The sequence below is a fragment of the Xiphias gladius genome, chromosome 21, assembly GCF_016859285.1.
Source record: "Xiphias gladius isolate SHS-SW01 ecotype Sanya breed wild chromosome 21, ASM1685928v1, whole genome shotgun sequence".
In the NCBI taxonomy this organism is placed as follows: Eukaryota; Metazoa; Chordata; class Actinopteri; order Istiophoriformes; family Xiphiidae; genus Xiphias; species Xiphias gladius.
Window position 1 is genome coordinate 24,794,004 of NC_053420.1, and position 19,397 is coordinate 24,813,400.

At 42.3% G+C, this 19,397-nt stretch overlaps 1 protein-coding gene and 3 non-coding genes across 4 annotated transcripts; all 4 read left to right on the forward strand.

The window, feature by feature from the left end:
- The first annotated feature begins 814 nt into the window (after window positions 1-814).
- Window positions 815-14,537, forward strand: LOC120807049 (G-protein coupled receptor 22-like). Its single transcript, XM_040158679.1, has 2 exons — window positions 815-873; window positions 11,333-14,537. The coding sequence occupies exon 2, from the start codon at window positions 11,443-11,445 to the stop codon at window positions 12,988-12,990; it is 1,548 nt and encodes a 515-aa protein (XP_040014613.1). The 5' UTR covers window positions 815-873; window positions 11,333-11,442; the 3' UTR covers window positions 12,991-14,537.
- Window positions 14,538-15,399: 862 nt separating this feature from the next.
- trnaf-gaa lies at window positions 15,400-15,472 on the forward strand. Its single transcript has one exon. It is a non-coding gene; the product is annotated as a tRNA-Phe (tRNA).
- A 2,412-nt stretch (window positions 15,473-17,884) lies between these two features.
- On the forward strand, window positions 17,885-17,957 carry trnaf-gaa. The gene has a single exon. It is a non-coding gene; the product is annotated as a tRNA-Phe (tRNA).
- A 660-nt stretch (window positions 17,958-18,617) lies between these two features.
- Window positions 18,618-18,690, forward strand: trnaf-gaa. Its single transcript has one exon. It is a non-coding gene; the product is annotated as a tRNA-Phe (tRNA).
- The last annotated feature ends 707 nt before the right edge of the window (window positions 18,691-19,397 follow it).

Consider the following 19,397-nt stretch of genomic DNA (forward strand, 5'->3'; position numbering starts at 1 on the left):
TTTAGTTTTGTATTGGCATCGCAAAAATTAAATCGGATCACATGAATGCATGAACTCTAGTTGCACACTCAACATAAGACTGAACTCTGGTCATGTGCCCTTTCTTTCTTTTGCCGTGACATGAGTCATGGGGTGCATGGTGACTGCCTTCCCATGCTTTAATCTACATTTCTCGTGGATTTCAGTTCCTAAGTGCACTGCTGTTGTTTTGGTGGACGTTGAAGTCTGAGCTGAGAATCATAGTTTCCCTGTATATTCTGTGGTCGTTTGAAGGCACAAGCTCTGATCCAAATGTGAACGAAAGGGACACCACACTACCAAAATCAGTTAACGCAAAATTGGAAGGCGAGACAACGAAAGATGGTGTGTGCTGATGAAGTTATATGTTTGTTTGCACGGGGCAGGAAAATGATGAGCATAATGAACAGTTGAGAAACGTTCAAAATGTAGACTGTTGTTCTTAACTCCCACAAAAATACGGAGTGGGGCTTTAAAGTTCTACCTCAGAGACAAATACGACCAACAGACAAGCTCAAAGCTTCACATCTGCTCCCATCTGAATGACCTTGATCGTGGAACCTGGCACCTCCCTCCCTCCCTCCTTCAGCCAGCTGAAGTCATCCTGACAGCCCGGTCTCGTGGGTCCAGCAGGAGCCCGGGACCTGCCTGCGGACATTGTAGCCGCCTGTCCGTCCCACTGAGTGGTGCTGTTGTCAGTGCCCCCTGGTGGAGCCGCCGCCGCCGCTGCTGCTGAGCGTGTGCTTGGCTTCTCCACAGCACAGACGGAAGGAACCGTTCCCATCAACACACACACACACGCACACACGGAGGCTGCGGACATGGATCGCTGAGAGCACGGTTCCGACACAAGAGGTAAGAGTGCAGCACATGCAAAGAACCCATGTGTTTTCCTTTTGTTTTTCTTTGTGTTTTAACCCGTAATAAGCCGTTCGTCCGATAAAGACGTTTTAGTGTAAAATGCGCAGCGCTTGGAGAGCAGTTGGCATGCAGGTAGCTCCACCGATCCAGTCCAGCAATAACTTCAATTGCCAATTTAATAAAAGAATAGTGTCATTCTGGCATGATAGGAAAGTGCAGTTAAATATTCACATTATTTAAAGTGCTCTTAGGTGGACTTTTACGCAGCGTAAGTATAATCTACGTGTATGACCTGTCGTGTGGATATTTACCGAAATCTTTATAACTGGAAACATTGTTTTGTTGTTGCATATTATGTCCAACTTTATTCAGCCCAAGGACGGGTACTTGCACCCCTAAAGTGCAGCGCATAGCGCGCCGCCCTGTGCTGTTTGGCACACTGAGCTTCACGAAATATTGATTTAGCAGAGGAACCCGAGTTTTATTAGAAACCTCGGGCTGTGTGTGGGAGTAGGTGCTTGACACAGTTACGGGCTCTGAGGCTGTGTGTTTCTCCCACGCTCCTGAGGGAGTCCTCGCTGCAGTCCGCTGGAAACATCTCACCATGCATACTGTACATCAAAGTGTGCTTCTCTGTTTGGATGGTGTGTGTGTGTGTGTGTGTGTGCGTGCGCGCGCGTGTGTTTGCGATGTTTTGCATGTGTGTTTTGTTGTGTGTGCCAGCAGCCTAGGGGACAAACATACCTTAAAATATCTTTTAAATGCCATAAACCTCTGTTAATGTATTCTCTCTTCCCGTCATTGTCCATTTATTTTTGAATTATGGCTCTGCCTCCCCTTCCTTTGCAATCTTAGGGAGAGATAACCTAAGTACAACTTGAATAGCTCACTCTATTTTCATTCATTTAGGGGCAAATGAGGAGCAGAACCACCATTTAGGAATTACATTGGCCTGTTAATGTTCCAATTTAGTTGTTTTACCCTTTGAAGTTACTAAATCTCTTCACGTTACCTTAATTTGAAATATTTTAATGTATACACCTAAAAGATTTAGTTTCCTACACGTCTGTTTTGACTCATTTTATCCAAAATGTTGTTATCAAATGTAATTGACCAGCTAATCAACAATTTATCTGCAACAATTTTGGTAACTGCCTAATGACTCAAGTAAAGAAGGATTATCTGGTTCCAGATTTGCAAACATGAATTGTTTTCTTAGTCCTCTAAGATTGCAAGTTGAATATCTTTGGGTTACGGACTGTTTGTTGGCAAAAACAAACTATTTATAGACACCACCTTGGGTTTCTGATGGGCATTTTTCACCATTTTGTGATATTTTTTAGACCAAATGATGAATTGAGACATAATCGGCATAATGAAAATAGTCATAAGTAAAGTTAGCTATTCATATTTTAGTATTTATGCTGGAGTTGTGTTCTGTAAACCATATGCAGTTAGACAGTCTAGTAAGATGAACAGTTTGCATTAGAGTTTTGTCAAATGGCACAACATACCGCTCAGCATCTCAGAACTGCAATCTTCCCCAACAGAATCACATCAATCAGGTTTATACTCTCATACAATCCACATGCTATTTCTATCTCAGCTGTTCATCACGAGCAAAAACCACCACAAATAGGGATGTACAAAGAAGAAGAAAAACCGTAAAAGTAAAACTAAATGCAGTAAGACACAGCAGACAAGATGGGGAGTAAAGGATGGGGGGTTGGTTGCAACCTTGTGGAGGTGGAGGAGAGCACAGAGAAGAAGGGAAGTCTCGATGAAAGCGTTTTGAGTCTGAGCTGTATCTCCTCCACTGCACCGTCCCTGTGTTCTGCTGTGGAGGGCTTTGATTGTGAACCTGAAGACATGGAACCAAATCCTGCTGGACACATGAAGTCAGGAAGCGTGTGTGTGTGTGTATGTGTGTGTGTGTGTGTGTGTGTGTGTGTGTGTGTGTGCGTGTGTGCGTGTGTGCGTGTGTGTGTGTGTGTGTGTGTGTGTGTGTGTGTGTGTTTGTCAATATATCATGATCCCCTCTCTGTCCTGCTGCCGCCAGCTCACACACAAATGGATGAATTTTTTACTAATTGCATCCTTCTCCAGTTAAGTAACCTCATCATTCTTCACCAAGTGGCTTCCTGTTCCGCATCTGTCAGTTTCAGCACGCACCTCTTCTCTTGTCTCTCTCTCTCTCTCTCCTCTTTACCCCCTCTTTCATTCTTTCTGATTCTTCCCTGAGCTTAGGTTTTCAATGGCTGGCTATTTCAGGTCTATATTTCTACGCAGCTATAAATAATTCAGGTAACAGGACAACATAAAGGCCCTCAGTGAGAGCCTGGATACTTTGCTCAAACCTGAATTGCCCCTCTACCATTTGGAAAGTCGGCCTGAATAACGGATTTGTTTGCTAATACCAAGTGTATTCTGGTCAATGACTCGAATGGCAATAGGCTCGCCCACTTACTGTTTGTACAGATGATCTCTCAGATTCTTCTTTAGCAGTCAAGTAAAGACAGTACAGTACAGTACATTAAAGATGAGTCTCTTGTAGAAGTTCTAAAAAAAGCTGAGTTTATGCTTGATTTTACTCTGCCTCTCCCTCTCTCTTAGAGCACTCTCTGTATTTCTCCATATTTCATGCTGTCCTGCTTGCAGTTTCCAGCTGCTCCTCTGCTCCATTGTGAAATGAGCCAAAATATTTATGAGTCGGACATAAATGATAATTGGATTTCTGCACAGAAAGAATGGATGCAGCTTTAACAGCAGCCGCAATTAAGGGATGTAAAAACCCTGGACAGAGGGTCAGTAAACCAATCAGAGTAAAGCAAACTCTGTGAGCCTGCTTGTGCCCTCGCACTGAGGTGCACCACGTCCAATAAATATACTGTGCCTGTTGTTTTATCTAAGACTTGCATCTTATTTTTGCAATGTACAGACGTTTAAATATTTTGGAGGGCATAAGCCATGAAGTCGCGAGTTTAAAAAAAATGCTGCACATATCACAGGGTGATAAGCGTCAACAGTGGAAAAAACAGAGGTTTGACGCGACAAAATAATGAACGATCCAATGCCAGCCCCTACACCTGCCCAACACCGATTAAACTGTTTGACGCTGTAAAGACTGTTGATGTTGTACATAAACAATGTGATGGAATCTAATGCAACACCAACACAAACTATGACCATCTGTTGAGTAACTATAAAGTTAAATCCAAATCTCTCCAACAAAGAGCCCATAAAAAAAAACAAAAAAAACAAACAAAAAAAACATTCTGATCAGGTATGTGTTTTGGGCTGTTGCTCTGAGTCAAATGGGACAGGTATTCGTGTTGCTGTATCTGCCAGAGATGGATCGACTTTAATTCCTCCAGCTGCATCATGTCAAAATACAAAATCATGTATCAAACTGTGTGAATCATAAACTTAAAATAATAGTTTGATTCATCTAACTCTCCGCAGGACAGCCCGTAAGCGTATTTCCCAAAATGTCAAACTATTCCTTTAAAACTTTGGTATCTGAATATACAGTACGTACTGTACCAATAGCGCAGCACAGTCATATGCAATCATGTCTCAGTGTCTTTGTTCTCTTATCAAATAACTGTAAAATTGGCATATTTGCTAGTACTGAACCTTTTTTTTTTTTACTTTATAATGTCCACTGCACATGGAAACACTTGACATTATGATACTAATCTTGAAAATGGTAAACGTAAGTGTAGTAGTCGTCCTTACATTTCAGGGTCGGAGTCATGCCCCCGCCTCAACAGATTTAGTGCACTACAGAGTTAGCGTGTTAAAGGCAGACAGCCAACTGGACATCAGATTCAATTGGGAATTCTGTATCTGACCTGTATTTGTTTTACATTTAAACTACTGGCAAAGAAATTATCCCTTACATTCACAACACTGTAATATATTCCAGTGCTGTGTCGGATGAGACTTTCATCCTCTCAGTATTCACCTACAGCTTAATAGACCACTTAAACTCAGCAGGTGCCCTGTTGCACATCTAACCTTGTGTGGGAATGCACGTGCGTATGCTTGTGGAGCCGGAACGTGCTAATATACATGGCCCATGTGAGTCTTGGCCTCTCCCAGGCCAGCTGTGCTGAGGATGAGCAGTGGCCTGCAAGTGTTCTGCTCTGACAAGACATTTTGTCTCCAGCATGGCATGCTGACTGGAGAGAGCGCTCAAATAACAGCTTGATCTCTCAACAGGGAGTCTGTTTACACTCGTGCACACGCACACACAAATAAGCTGGTGGGTGTTCATTGTATAGAGGGTACATACATGTTCTGTGCTCTTACAGTGCCAAGCCTTTCTGTTCTGTCGTTACTCACCCACTCACACAACGGATTCTCGGGCTTGAATCCTGTCGTTTCTATTCTTGTGCCCTGCTTTGTTTTAAGTAATGTCGTTTGAGAATCAGAGCTCTGCCAAGCTTTGTGGTGGCATTATCTTGACAAGTGACTGAAGCTGCCTCTTTGGCACAAAATGGGTAATGATCAGACTCCTGACGGCCAGAAGAAAGATGTCTGTTTTTTTAACAACCCTCCCATTACAGTGATTGCAAAAAATCACCAGAAAGTATCCGTAATGGGTTTATCATGTCATTGCACGTACTGTGCCTTGGAATAAAATAGGATCATTAAATACCCATCCTGATCTTTTACTTTTTTCTGTCCTGCCACCAAAGTGACATCAGACTCTCTCAACAACAGCCCATGAGAAAACTTCGTACTTTCCCCACAAGCTTCCTTCGGCTGTGTTGACAGTCTGATTTGATTTTCAGGCAACCTGATGCATAACTTTGCATCCTAATGAAGAAAAACTGATTTCCTTCAAACAGCTATAACTGTCTGATGCTTTAAGATATGGAGTTCATCGCACCCATGTGTCAGGTGAAGAGAAATATGTGGATACATTTGATGAGAAATACATTTTTAGCTTATTGACTTAGGTTTTATACCAATAGCATTTCTAGCAGCGGGGCTCTATGTCAGTCCCAGACATTGGAGAACGCCGGACTTAGGAAGCTTTAGCATCATGACACGCTAAACTAAGATGATGAACGTGGCTAAACATCAGCATGTTAGCTTTGTCACTGTGAGCATGTTAGCATGCCGACTTTCGCGTTGAGCTTACAGCGACGCAATGCATATACAGTAAGCACAGCCTCACGGAGCCACTAGCAAGGCTTATTTAAATCCAAGAGAATACATTTTAGCAGTATCTTTCTTACAACACCGTAATTACACAGAGTTATCACTCTGGTTCTGCTTAGGTTTCCCCTGGGAGCAAAAGATTAACATTATGGAACACATGTTGCCACTAGTCTGATCCAACCATAATCTTTTAATAGTGTAGTTGATAAAAATCTAATTTTCTACATTAAAGTATATTCCCCATTACTATTCATGGACTTTTCTTCTGCATTACTGTCTTCTCACCATATATCATTTTGACAACCTGTTACATCAGCTTGTCTCACAGGAATAGCAGGATTATTGTGACTGCCATTCATCTTTTTAATCTTTGTGCTGCTGCTACTGGGAACTGAGTGTAGCTGTTCAATTATACATGCTATAAAGTCTCTTGTCACACGCTTTCTGGCTTCCTACACCGGAGGGGAAAAGGTTGTAGAGCATCAGTTAGATCTGTGTGGAAAAAGGTGGCCCTGGATGTTGTGTATCAGCCCCCCCCCCATGGACCTTTGATGCACTGTTAAAGTAAAAGAGTATCCATTATATTATCAGACCAGTCTGTTGTGTTCAAGACTTCTTTTGTGATAAGTGTAGTAATTAAAGGTTGTATTGGACTTTTCCTAAACCTGGAGAAAAGACAATCCTGTTGTTTGTGTCTAAGAAGCGGGCAGCAAAACCCGATGTCTGCCTGAAGTTTAGCCTCTAAATTGTTGAAAAGTTTTAAAACTTGATTATCATGAAAAAAAGTTGCTTTGCTGCCGGGCACTAAAGGGATCACAAATCAACAAAAAAAGCATCCATAAAGAGGTTGCATAAAAAATAGCCCATTACGCTTTGTAAGTATTTACATATAAATAGAACTAAAATGCGATCGAAACAAAAGACAGAAACTCTCGCCCCGACTCAATAAGAAACAAAGGATTAGGGATTAGGACCCAGATGTTATGTCAACTGTTTTGCAGAATAAAATTCATGTTTACATATTGGATATGTATAAATTTTTGCATTTTGGACTGAAATGATCAGGCATAAACCGTAGCCATATATAACAAGGATTAAGATAAATTTATTATCAAACAATAAAATGTGCTCAGAAGTGAAAGACACATCATATATACCGGAACTTTTTTTTGTTTGTTTTATTAAACTGGGAGTTTACATTGCATTTTTGACAAAAAGTTTAGTATCCGTCCCGGTTAAAACGTGGTGTAAAGCACAGCTTGTCTGCTCACACTTTGGTTTTCGTACAGATAAAACAAAGAAAATATAACATGACAATTAGTGAGCTTCAGAGGTTGCTGGCAGGTGGACCTTGTTACTTTTGGACAGGCGAGGCTAGCTGTTTCCTCCTGGTCCCAGTCTTTATGCTGGGCCAAGCTAATCAGCTGCTGGCGGTAGCTTCATATTTACAGGCATGAGAGCGGTATCAATCTTCTCATCTAACTATCAGCAAGAGAAAGAATAAGTGTATTTCCCAAAGTGTCAAACTATTCCTTTAACCTCAGGCTCTCGGAAGACCCCGAATTAAGAATTCAAAATTGAAAATTAGATGCTAGTGTTAACATCGTCAGAAAATTCACACAGGATTTGTTGGTTCTCATAACCAGATATTCAGATGAAAATGTGTTATCACTCTCACATTCAACCTCATTACATAGTTAGAGGTTTAAAAGGAAAAGCTGTTACTGGGATAGTAATACCATATTAACCGCATCACCCTCATGTCACTGTTTCCTGGTCCTCAGTATGCCAGGGTCCAAGTGAGATTATTGCCTTCTGCAAAGCTAGGAAAAGGTCACACACACACAGTGAGCACTCCCTGGTGAGGGTCTCCCACTCGCAGGTGACGTAATTAGGAAACCGTCAGAAGAAATGCACCTTGTTTCACATTCTGAACATTGCCGTACAGGACCTACCCTGAAACAAACCTGAGATCACTCAGATTCAAGAGGTAGAAGATTTTTAATAACACAACTTGTGGATAAAGAACAGCATGAAAGAGCGCAGTGCTCTCCAGGGTCAGACACGAGGCACTTTGGGTCAACGCAGGGTCCTATTGATTAATTTTTCACACTTCTGCTTCACGTGCCTGCCCTTTCCAGGTCAACCTTTTAACTGAAAGAGAGATTAAACAGCATCACATGTAGAAAACCAATGTAACTGAATAGTTTCAAACAAAACTAACCCTCACAAGAAAGCACATATAGAGCTCCAGTCTCCATCAGCTGCTTTGCATTTCTATGACCAGATTGCTTTTCTGCTGCGGTTTTAAGATTAGCAATATCTGTCCCCTTTTCCTGTGCTAGAGGTCTAACCTGTGCAACCATCACGCAGCTTTTCACTCAGGCAATCGTGAGTGGAGTCTTTGGGGACTGAAGCGGTCTGTTGGGGACTGGAGGCAACCAGGAAACCAGCAGCAGTAAGGGGAAGGCTGATGTAAGACTTTAGTGGGGAAAAAAGCTGCCACCTCTGCTCCCTGGGACATCTTGTTTACCAGTGCTGCTGGCTCGCCCTTCTTTCCTACTTCCTCGCCTAACTCAGCCATTTTCTATAATCCACCTCAGCACTCCAGCGCGCGGTTTTGACTTCCTACTTACAGGTGGTGAATGCTTGCTTTTAAACAATAGACCACTACTTCTCCAAAAATTGCCATTTCCATTTCTGTTCAGCTTCCATCCAAACCTCCTCTATAACCCCTTATCTTCACTCCTTCCCAATTCCAGCCTATGGTGGCAATCAGACTGTCCACTCACGATGGACACCTCCAACATGAGTTGAGCAAAGCAGCTTCATGGTTGGGCTAATGCACGCCATCGGTTCTTCGCCTGCTGTGTTTTAATGACTTTTTTTTTTTTCACTCTGCTCGCCCCAGTGTCCCTCTTTTCCTTTCTCCTTACATCCCCAAGAGATATCTATGTTCTTACAGTTTTAAACCGAACCACAAATCTATATCTGCCAACTGCTTCCTCACTAGCTTAGGCATTGTCGTACAGTCCACATTTTGCTTGTATTACTGAAGATGGTTTAAAGAAGAGTGCTGCTGTTCTTAGGGGACTTCCATTTCCTCCCACATGCTGCTGTTTACAATGCCCAGGGAGAACAGGAACACATGAAAGGCAACGGATAAGCAGTAGTATTGTAATATGGATTATTAGAGGCAGTATATCAGTCACAGAAGGTTTTATCATCGCACTTTCCTGCTGACATTCTGACTCACAACTCAACAGACCAGCAACAGTTGTGTACTTTCTTGTCTCTTTTATCTTTTTTCCATGGGAATGTAACATGTTGTCAGCTCTCTGTTTTGTAATTAAGAGGTATTTTAACTCTACTTACACTATCGTCTCACTGTCACTAGCCTGGTGTCACCAAAGAGCTCGCTATTGCACATTTCAATACTATAGCACCTGTGCCCTCATTAATCTAGACCCTTCTACTGTGGTTACCGTGGAAACGGAAACGGAGAGAAAATGAGTCCATCACTCAACCGCATGTCTTTTTGCCAGAGTGGAGTTGCGCAGGGGTTGGTAGTTGAGAGTTGATTAGTTGTGTTGTTTGTTTCCTGTGCTCTTGACTGGTAAGTTCAGCACCAAATGTTTTAAACACTTGATGCTGAGATTTCCACTTCTTGATGAATTTAGGGTAAAGGGAGTTCTGGATTTAATCATTCCATTGATTTCCCCCAGTAGCTGCCCTCTAATTAATGTGGAATGACTGTGTTTGACACACTGCATTTACTCTTTTGGTTGTCAGTGAGATGCCGTCTTTTTGCATACCAGTACCGATAAGGTATAACAAAAAATGTGATCAAATTCACCAATGATCGGCGAGCTGTAGCTCTGAATAACAGCAGCTAGCATTAGTCGTGACTGACTGTTTCGGATCCAGATATTGAAGAGTAGTCAGTACTTGTAATCTGGACAGAGTGACTGTTTCTTGTGTTCCATGTCATGCCATTTACAATGTTACTGAAGAAAGAGTTGAAGGTGCCATCCCCGCTACCAAAATCGAAAGCAGTGGATGGATCATCATCATCATCATCATCATCAACCTCATCATCATCATCTATCAATCCCTCACTGATCCCTCAAACAGATTATCACTGGGAGAAAAATCTGAATTTATGTTGTTTTTTTTAACGCTGTTAAAGGTCTGTTTACATCAGCATTTGTTTTAAACACAACACGAGAAAAGGCCTGTAAACTGAAGAAACACAAAAAAAATTTTCTTCAAGAGTTTATGTGAATGAACATGTATGAATTGCGAACTTATCCTCCTAAAACCAGAAATTGTCATGTCTAAATTTTTGGTTTGTTTTCGTATCAAACAAATGAGATAGGTGTTGGTTATTGAGCTTTAGAGGTGCTGGTAGACATATTTTCGCACTTCCAGTCTCCCTGCTTCCAGTCCTTGTGCTAAAATAAGCTAAACACGTCCTGCCTCCAGCTCTATCAGCATTTGTTTTATCCCAAAATGTTGAGCTATTCTTTTAATGTGTGAAATTTGCTTCAGTAAAACTTTGCTGTATCTGTTTTAATCACATTAATGACATTTGAATTATAATTGATGTTTACTTTTGGTTTGTTCTGCAGCTATTCCTTGAAGTCCTTCAACCATATATTTTAGCAAATTAACTCCTCAGATGTGATACAGATACTAAAGTGAATTAACTTAAGTAGTCGTCAGTTTGGCTGAAACCTTCCATCGCTTAATAAATATGCTCCTTTGGCAGTAGAGGTATTTTAAATAAATCATGTGGCCTGCTACAGCTTGCAGAGCAGAGATCATGACCAATTTTCTTGTAAGTTGCTGAATGTGTTGCTCGTACTGATCCACTGAGAGAGCAGTTGATTGCCTGTGGGTCTGATTACCACTGCTTCATTTAATTTGCCCATTCCCCTGAGCCACAGTACACTTTAGTGATATTGTGGTGGCCTGCGGTTCTGACAGCTTGTGTGCAGGTTCCAGGCTGTGGCTGAGCCAAAATGGTAATTAGAGATACTGATAGGAGACAGATTGGAGGCGTGATTTTATGTATAATGCAGCACCTCTTCAATCTGCAGAGGCTGGGGTTGATATATGCATATGTAGATAGATAGATAGATAGATCGATAGATAGATAGACAGATGGATGGTTTCTGTGTTACAAATTCTCTGACATGCTATGAGAGAGAATAATGTGTTTTGATTCTCTCCACAAGTTCGTTTCTCATCTGTCTGCACTGTGTTCCCGTCTCCCCAGCGCTGTCATCAAGCTGTTATTCATCCCTGCATCATGGAGGCTCAGCCTGGTGCTCGTGGGAGCTCATCAACTGTGTGACAGTTAAAATATATGAGGACTGAGAGGTCGTCATGGAGACTGACAGCTACGCCTCAGGCTCAGCCACCACTGACTGGGTTGGGACAGTGGGCGGCCTGGAGGCAATCGGAGTCCTTCAAGAGCAGGGAGGAGGGGGTTTGTCCGGTAGCCCCGCATCCTGGTACATGCCGTACTCACTGGGCTTCCAGGTGTCGTTCACAGCCTTCCTCATGCTGGAGCTGGTGTTGGGCTTCAGCAGCAACCTGACAGTGCTGGTGCTCTACTGCTCTCAATCCAATTTAGTGGACTCGGTGAGCAATATGGTGACTGTCAATCTGCACGTGCTGGATGTGGTGGTGTGTGTGCTGTGTCTGCCCCTCACTCTTGTGGTCGTGCTGCTGCCTCCGGGACCAAACCTGGCCCTACTCTGCTGCTTCCATGAAGCCTGTGTCACCTTTGCCAGCATCGCCACATCCATCAACATCCTGGTTATCAGCTTGGACCGATATGACATTTCAGTACGGCCCGCCAACAGGCTGCTGACAACGCAGAGAGCAGCTCTGCTCCTGGCTGCTGTCTGGGTCACATCAGTAGCTGTGTTTTTTATCCCATTCTTGGAGGTGCAGTGGTCCAGTGGAGAGGGATCAGAGGAGAAAGGGCAGGGGGCACCCTTGTCTTTGTCCTCACATGGCATCAGTGCCACAGTGGTACCAGCATGGCGCAACCGGACACTGCTGTGTGTTGGCGGGCAGGGCTATCACATAGGCATGGGTATGTATTATCATCTTATCCTGCAGGTACCCATCTTCTTCACCACAGTGGCAGTCATGCTGTTCACCTACTCCAGAATACTGAGGGCTTTAAACATCCGGATTGGCTCCCACATGAAGAAGAGCCAGCGTTTCAGGGGCCCCTCCTGCAGCAGGCGCCATAAGAGACAGAAAAAAAAGAAAGCAGGGCTCACAGTGATCGATGGTGGGGAGGTAGGAGGGGAGCAGTGCACCACAGATGGTACCAAACACGTCAGCCACCCTCCCCTCATTCCTTCCCCATCCCCTACCCCCACAGCTACCTCTCCCCCTGCCCTGTCCTCATCTGCCCCGCTGGTCACCTCTGACGTGGGTGCGGCCACCCCGATGCCAGCCACCATGGGTGTTCAGGCCTCCGTGTCAGCCATCATTGCCTTGCGGAGGGCAGTGCGGCGACACAGGGATCGGCGAGAGCGCCAGAGGCGGGTGTTCAGGATGTCCCTCATCATCATCACCACCTTCCTGGGTTGTTGGGCTCCCCTCTCCGTGACCAATGTGCTAATCCTTGGCATTGGCCCCAGTGATGCCCTAATCAGCCTGCGCCTCTGGTTCCTAGCCCTAGCTTACGGCACCACTGTCTCCCATCCTCTGCTCTATGCTTTCACCCGACAGAAGCTGCGCCGTGCCCTTCGCGCCAAGGTTAAAAAGAGGGTGGTGTCCCTTCTCCAAGTAGACCCTTCGCCAGGCGGCACTGTCATACACAACTCCTGGGTGGAAAACAGAAAAACCTGCCGGCAGGTGCGGCTGGAAGCAAGCGAAGGTACTGACCGTTGCCTGGCAGAGGCCCTCTGAGACTGGCTCTGCTTACTACTGTAAGTTGTTTCATTAGGAAACTCACTGGTGCGTGAGGCCGTTGTAAGAAATGTGAAAAACACATTTCCACCTCTGGGAGATGTTTTAATATAACCACCAGCAGCAAGCCCGTGCTAAACACAGCTATCTTTCACCTTGGGCAGCAGTGGAAGCAGGATGCTGTCGTCACTGTAGTGAGCACAGCCTTTCCAGCTGAAGAAATTCATACAACAAAAAACACACAAGTGTATATAATTTGCACTCTGTCAAATACTGAAGTCAGTTTACATATGGAATTGTATGATGATGATCCAAAGAATGTGTTAAGTTAGCAGATGATTCGATCTGCCTCACGCTCAAAGGCTCAAAGGCAGCTTTAAAAAATGTTGATTCACGTCGAAAACAAAAATACTCAAAAATTTTGAATGTATTTAATATTGTCTCTGCCTTAATTCTGCTCTGAAAATTTGGCTGGATGGTAAGCTGTGCATTCTGAAGACACAGTGACTTTCACATGAAATATGAGGATTAGATGTAAATGTGTGTGAATGTAGGGGGGTCAGTCCACAGAGAGCAGGTGAGGTACAAGTCTGAGTGTGAAATATTAAATGCAGTTTTAACTATCTTTGGTTACTACCTTCAAATGTAACAGTGTTTGTATAAAATCTTGCAAAGCTCCTTGATATAAATGCAACTCTTTTGCTCCCCAAATAGTATCAAATAGTGTAATATCTTGTTGGTGTTTTGCTGCAGGGAGAAGGTAAGCACATTATTCAAAATAATAATTTAGTATTTTGGAAAATACGCTGATTTGCTTTCTTACAAAATGTCTATCAAGTGACTTTAAACAGTAAAGAAGAAATTTATCTTATGTGCTATCAGGTGTTAAAAGAATTATGGGTGTTCAATTGGCTGAAGTGGCTAGTACAGATGATACTGAAAAATGGACAGGTGATGGACAAAATTAAAGGAAAAATTTGGATATAATGCAGTCCAGTACATCACCGAAAACTGCAATCTCAAAAATAACTGTCAAGTTCAGTCAACACCTCTCTGACACATTTCTCAAAAAAAACCAAACGGATACTTAAAGCTTCAATGGTATTTATTGCAGGTTTATTGTTTTTCGATTGCATTATATTTAAGGTGTCTCCATGGCTCGGTTTTTGCATGCTAAAAGCATGCTTTTTTTTTTTAAAATAACATTCATGTACATGATGTAAATATTGATCAGATTTGAATTTGCTACATGTACAGTACAAGTCACTTGGTCTGTTTGTGATTATAGTCTGGCTTTTTTAGATTAGAGGAGCTGGATTCTCTTTGTCAGCACTCAGGCATCTGGTCCCTTGGGTCCACTCGACCTTAGTGTCCAGCAAACACAAGGGAGTAACTGTCACTACAACCAAGCAGCGACAGGTTGGTGAGAGTATTAATAGGACTAGTGTTTGCTGTTGACTTTGTTGTACCTGCTCATGTGTTTACTGCTCTAAAGCTGTACTCACAATGGGGTTCAGTTCAGAGGCCATGTGATTTCGTTCACACACATAAACACACAAATATATATATATATATATATATATATATATATATATATATATATATATATATATATATATATTTATATATATTTGTATGTATGTATGTTACACTGTATTTACACCAAGAATATGCTATCTTTATCGGTTTTCTTTTTGGTGTTGTTTCTATGTGAATGTATCACCATGCAAAATTGAATTGAATCAGCCAGTGGAATCAATAAATATGAAATATTGAAGTCTAAATTTGCTGCTTCTACTCTTTGCTCGTGACCTTAGAATTCATGTATGCCGTTTGCTATGAGATTAGCACATATGGTACAGTTACTGTACTAAGAAATACACACACAAAAAAAAAAAAAAAAAAAAAAAAGCCCGGGGCCAGGAGGTTCCCAGGCTTTATCTAGCAAAAAATCCTGGTAACCCCTCGCCCTGGGCGAAACTGTAATAACTGCATTTTTTTCTCTTGAAGAATTTGACGTTAGATGAATCTTGATGTGAGGGGGAGAACATGAGGACAATGTACAGCTCTTTCCATATAGCTCACATGATCATCTCTTCTGTACCTGAAGGGACATGCAGTGATATACTGCTGAGCTAAAGAACACCACGTCCTCCTGGACACAACCATACATTGTTGCAATAAATAAACACACTGGTTTTGCAGTTCTCTGTGGTCAGTGTTGAACAGAGACTGCTTTTTGCCCCAATATACTGTTTTTATGCATGTGCTTACTTAAAACAATCAGAATGCTGCCAATAACATAGTGAGTAGGTGGTGCTATTTGTATGTGTAAATTTCTGCATTGTTTTGTCACTGTTTAATTTAATTGTTGAAATGCATAAATGCTCTCAGAGCTCATTTGTAGAAGCCGAAATAGCTCAGTTGGGAGAGCGTTAGACTGAAGATCTAAAGGTCCCTGGTTCGATCCCGGGTTTCGGCAGGATGCAAGTGTGCTTTTAATGAAAATACAACAAATTTGTGTAAGACATCAACGCTAACATTTGAGGAATTACAAGCAGGCTTATATGCAAATAAGCAAACACAAATTTCAAACTAGTTTTCTCATAGTAGCTTGTTAATCAAAAATCAAACTGGATGCTCACTATGAATGCTCAAGTCACTTGAAAGTGACACATAATGCTACAAAACTGCACACTTTTTTTTACAAACTTAATTTTCTTCTATTGTCCACATCCATGCATCTTGTTCCACAATGTGAAAGCCAACTTGTATAAAAACAAGATTAAGAGAGATTGAAATCAACACAGTAACATTAACAGCAAAAGAACAGAGTGTTAAGCTGCAGGGACACGTGTACAGAGTCAGACTTACTGGCAGAGCTGTCAAACCAGAATCCTGTCGCCAGCATTATCAGGAAAGCACAAGATGTAATTGAAGAGTTCAATTAAGGTATTTGCTGGAAGAAACCGGTTTCTTCAGGAAGGACTGACTCACTAAGCAAAAAGGTTCTAAGGCCGAAGCTCACTCAAGCAAACAGTCACAACTCCTAACACCCTGCTTGTAAAATCTCACCTGACGTCCAAAGAGGGAATCATTCAAGACCTGAGAACAGAACAGATGCGGATACAGATCCATGGGTCTGCCGGTAAGCAACCTCAAATCTGAAAATCTTGGCACGTTCATGCCAATTTTTTTTTCAATTTTGGTGGAAAAAAACAAAAAACAAATCAGAAAATCAATAAAGAAGATAAAGTACAATGTAGGGATTTTGATTATAGGAACTCAGAGAACCACAGTACATCCTCTTTGATGATCAATATCTGAGATAAAGTTTGCATTCTTTAAGTAGTAAGTTACATTTTTACAATGTATTTCAAAATGGATTTATGTAAAAGTATACACAGCAGCTACAGATAAACCCACTCATTGTGTTGTTACTGTGCAAGGAGCAAATACTCTGGGCTACGCTTGTGTTCCTTGCACCGCTTACTTGTGTATAGTACTACGCTAGTTTTATAACAGCAAAGCATACTTAAAGCTGAATGGAAAGAAGGGTACATGTTGTACTGAAAAGAAGCAGGAAACCCCGCTGTGAGGCAAACAGCATGATGACAATGTACAATGCTGGATATTAGAGGCTCATGTGATGATGCATTAACTGGGAGTACACTGAACAGATCCCGCGGCTGACTTGAACACTCGGTCCTCTTCCAGACAACCGTACATCGTTTGAGTGAATCTAGACAGTAAACGTGGCATTGTTGGAATTGTATCAGCTCAGACTAACAGACCTTTCAGTGGATAGTAAAAATACCTCAAAGATAATCAGGGTCTCTCTTCCCTCTGTTCAACATCTGCCACAAATGATGCATCTGTAATGGCTTTAGCACCATGGCTGACATCTTCCATTGTGGATTCCCTGCTACCTCACTGGCTGGCAACATGTATGGCAGCATCTTGCATTTAAAAGATGTGCTTGAGGTCATGAATTCAGTCCACTTTCATTTTCAGTTCCCACTAAGTACGGTGTCTGCTGTGTCTGGCCCTGTTGGGCTGCATTATAAAGCTGTAGCTGTGTATAGTGTTGTCACCGTGTCCCAGTATCTCAGCGATGAAGCTCGTGAGTATTAACGGAACTTTTGGACAGATGACTCTTTAAAATCTTAAATCTTAAAGTCTTCTCTATCTTTTAGCTTGACGGACTGATTTCCTTTATGTGCCATTGCAAGTACACTTGATGGTCTATCTCCGTCTGTACATACTTTTTAGTTTCAGATCAGAGTTTTGAGACGTTTTCTATTTTTAACAAGCGTGTAGAGCACTTAAGCCCACATTTTTAATCTGCTTAATAAACGGGACTTTTTGCAGGACTTTTTGTAAGGTAAGATAAAAATTGCATTTTGTTGTATTCAGTGGATAAAATGACAGTAAGTCAATTTAAACACCAAACCAGACTTCAACATTATCATGTCTGACTTTGTGAGAGGTGCACTGGGTTCTGTGTCGCTCAGAGACTGCATGTGAAACACACTAAAACAATAAAATGAGGTGTGTGTGTGTGTATGTGTGTGTGTGTGTGTGTGGGAATTCGTAAATTTGAATGCACGTGCTTGTGTGTTTTGTAAAAACCTTAACTTTACCCTGAACGTACCATCCAGTGATAGTACTATCAGATTATTATACCACGTTGTAAGAGCAACAAAAGTGTATTCAAACACACAAGGTCCTTTGCTCCTTCCAACTGAAGAAACGGCTTTTAGACACTAGAATAAAATGTCTCAAGTAATTGTTGCTAATAATGGGGGGGAATAATAGTTATGATAGAACCTTATGTCAGAAGGCCCTCTGGTGGACATACCAAGAAATGAAAAGGCCAGCATTTACTCAGTGGGCCGAAATAGCTCAGTTGGGAGAGCGTTAGACTGAAGATCTAAAGGTCCCTGGTTCGATCCCGGGTTTCGGCAGGATGCAAGTGTGCTTTTAATGAAAATACAACAAATTTGTGTAAGACATCAAGGCTAACATTTGAGGAATTACAAGCAGGCTTATATGAAAATAAGTAAACACAAATTTCAAACTAGTTTTCTCATAGTAACTTGTTAATCAAAAATCAAACCGGATGCTCACTATGAATGCTCAATATATATCATATATGAGCGGAAGTGTGTCTTTATGCGTTGCAAGGCAAGCGGATAAGAACACTGCAACTAGCTCCTCTCATATGCGGAGAAACAGCAAGTACGCACTTAGTCTGCCTGAGGCATGTTTTACACTAGAGTGAAACTACGACTATTACAGAGTCTTAAATGAATGTAGCCTCAATGATTTGCAGCATTTATACATACGTTTAGGACTGAAAAGGACATGAAACATGAATTGAATTATACATTATTTTGAACTTACTTAATAATTACTAATACTATAAAAGTATTGATTTATTACTGTATTCATTATTTTTCAGAGCACGAAACGTTTTGGATGATAATAAAATTCTGAAATTCACCAGTAATATATCTAAGAGCCAGTAGGTGGCGGGACAGATTTTCAGCTCCGGAACAGAAACCGGAACGGCTCGGTGATAACATAGGTACATATTGAGGATTGCAGCAGCGATTGGCGCACAAGCCGAAATAGCTCAGTTGGGAGAGCGTTAGACTGAAGATCTAAAGGTCCCTGGTTCGATCCCGGGTTTCGGCAGTGGGGAAGCGCCGTGTTTTACACGGCGCAAGTCGAGTGAAAACGCAAGTCGACCGTCGAGTGGCACAGCTCGGCAGCAGTACTCAGTCGGAATCAAATGATCCACGGACGACACAGCTTCAACTCTGCCATCATGTCCACATGTCACTGCCAGATCTTCATCCGGTCCGGTCTGGTGCTGCAGTGATGTCCAACACATCCAGTGCGCCGCATATTAGCTGCGGACCAAACACTGTAATCAGTAAACAAAATTAGTGGTGCAGCCAAACCAAAATTAGCACGGATTGAGGATGTAACAGAGACGATTTTGGTTCAGTGGGTTTCAGTCAGGTCTAGCTGGAACACTTTGGCACAAAACAAGCAATTATGTAACCAACGCCGCTTGTGTCACATATTTAGGTCACATCAGACTTCAGATCATGCCACGAAAGTCTCAGCAGGACTGCTGCAGGTTTATGGGACCTCCTGTGGCACATTCTGGTTCTGGCCCCCTCTCAGCTGTTCTAACGTGTTTGAGTGCCAGCCCAGGCCTGCAGAGGCAAGAAAGCCACAGTCCAAAGAGAGAAGGTCCAGGCCACGGGGCACCAAACAGGTCAGCGATTTGCGTCATTCTCATTGAAACCTGAATGAATGGCCTCTGTGGCGATGTGCTAATCAGTAGTGCATTGATATTGGACAGAAAGTGGTTCAGAGAACTAACGATGCAG

What these genes read in the sequence shown, in the direction of transcription:
- LOC120807049 (XM_040158679.1), top strand. Translation starts at nt 11,443, where the DNA reads ATGGAGACTGACAGCTACGCCTCAGGCTCAGCCACCACTGACTGGGTT.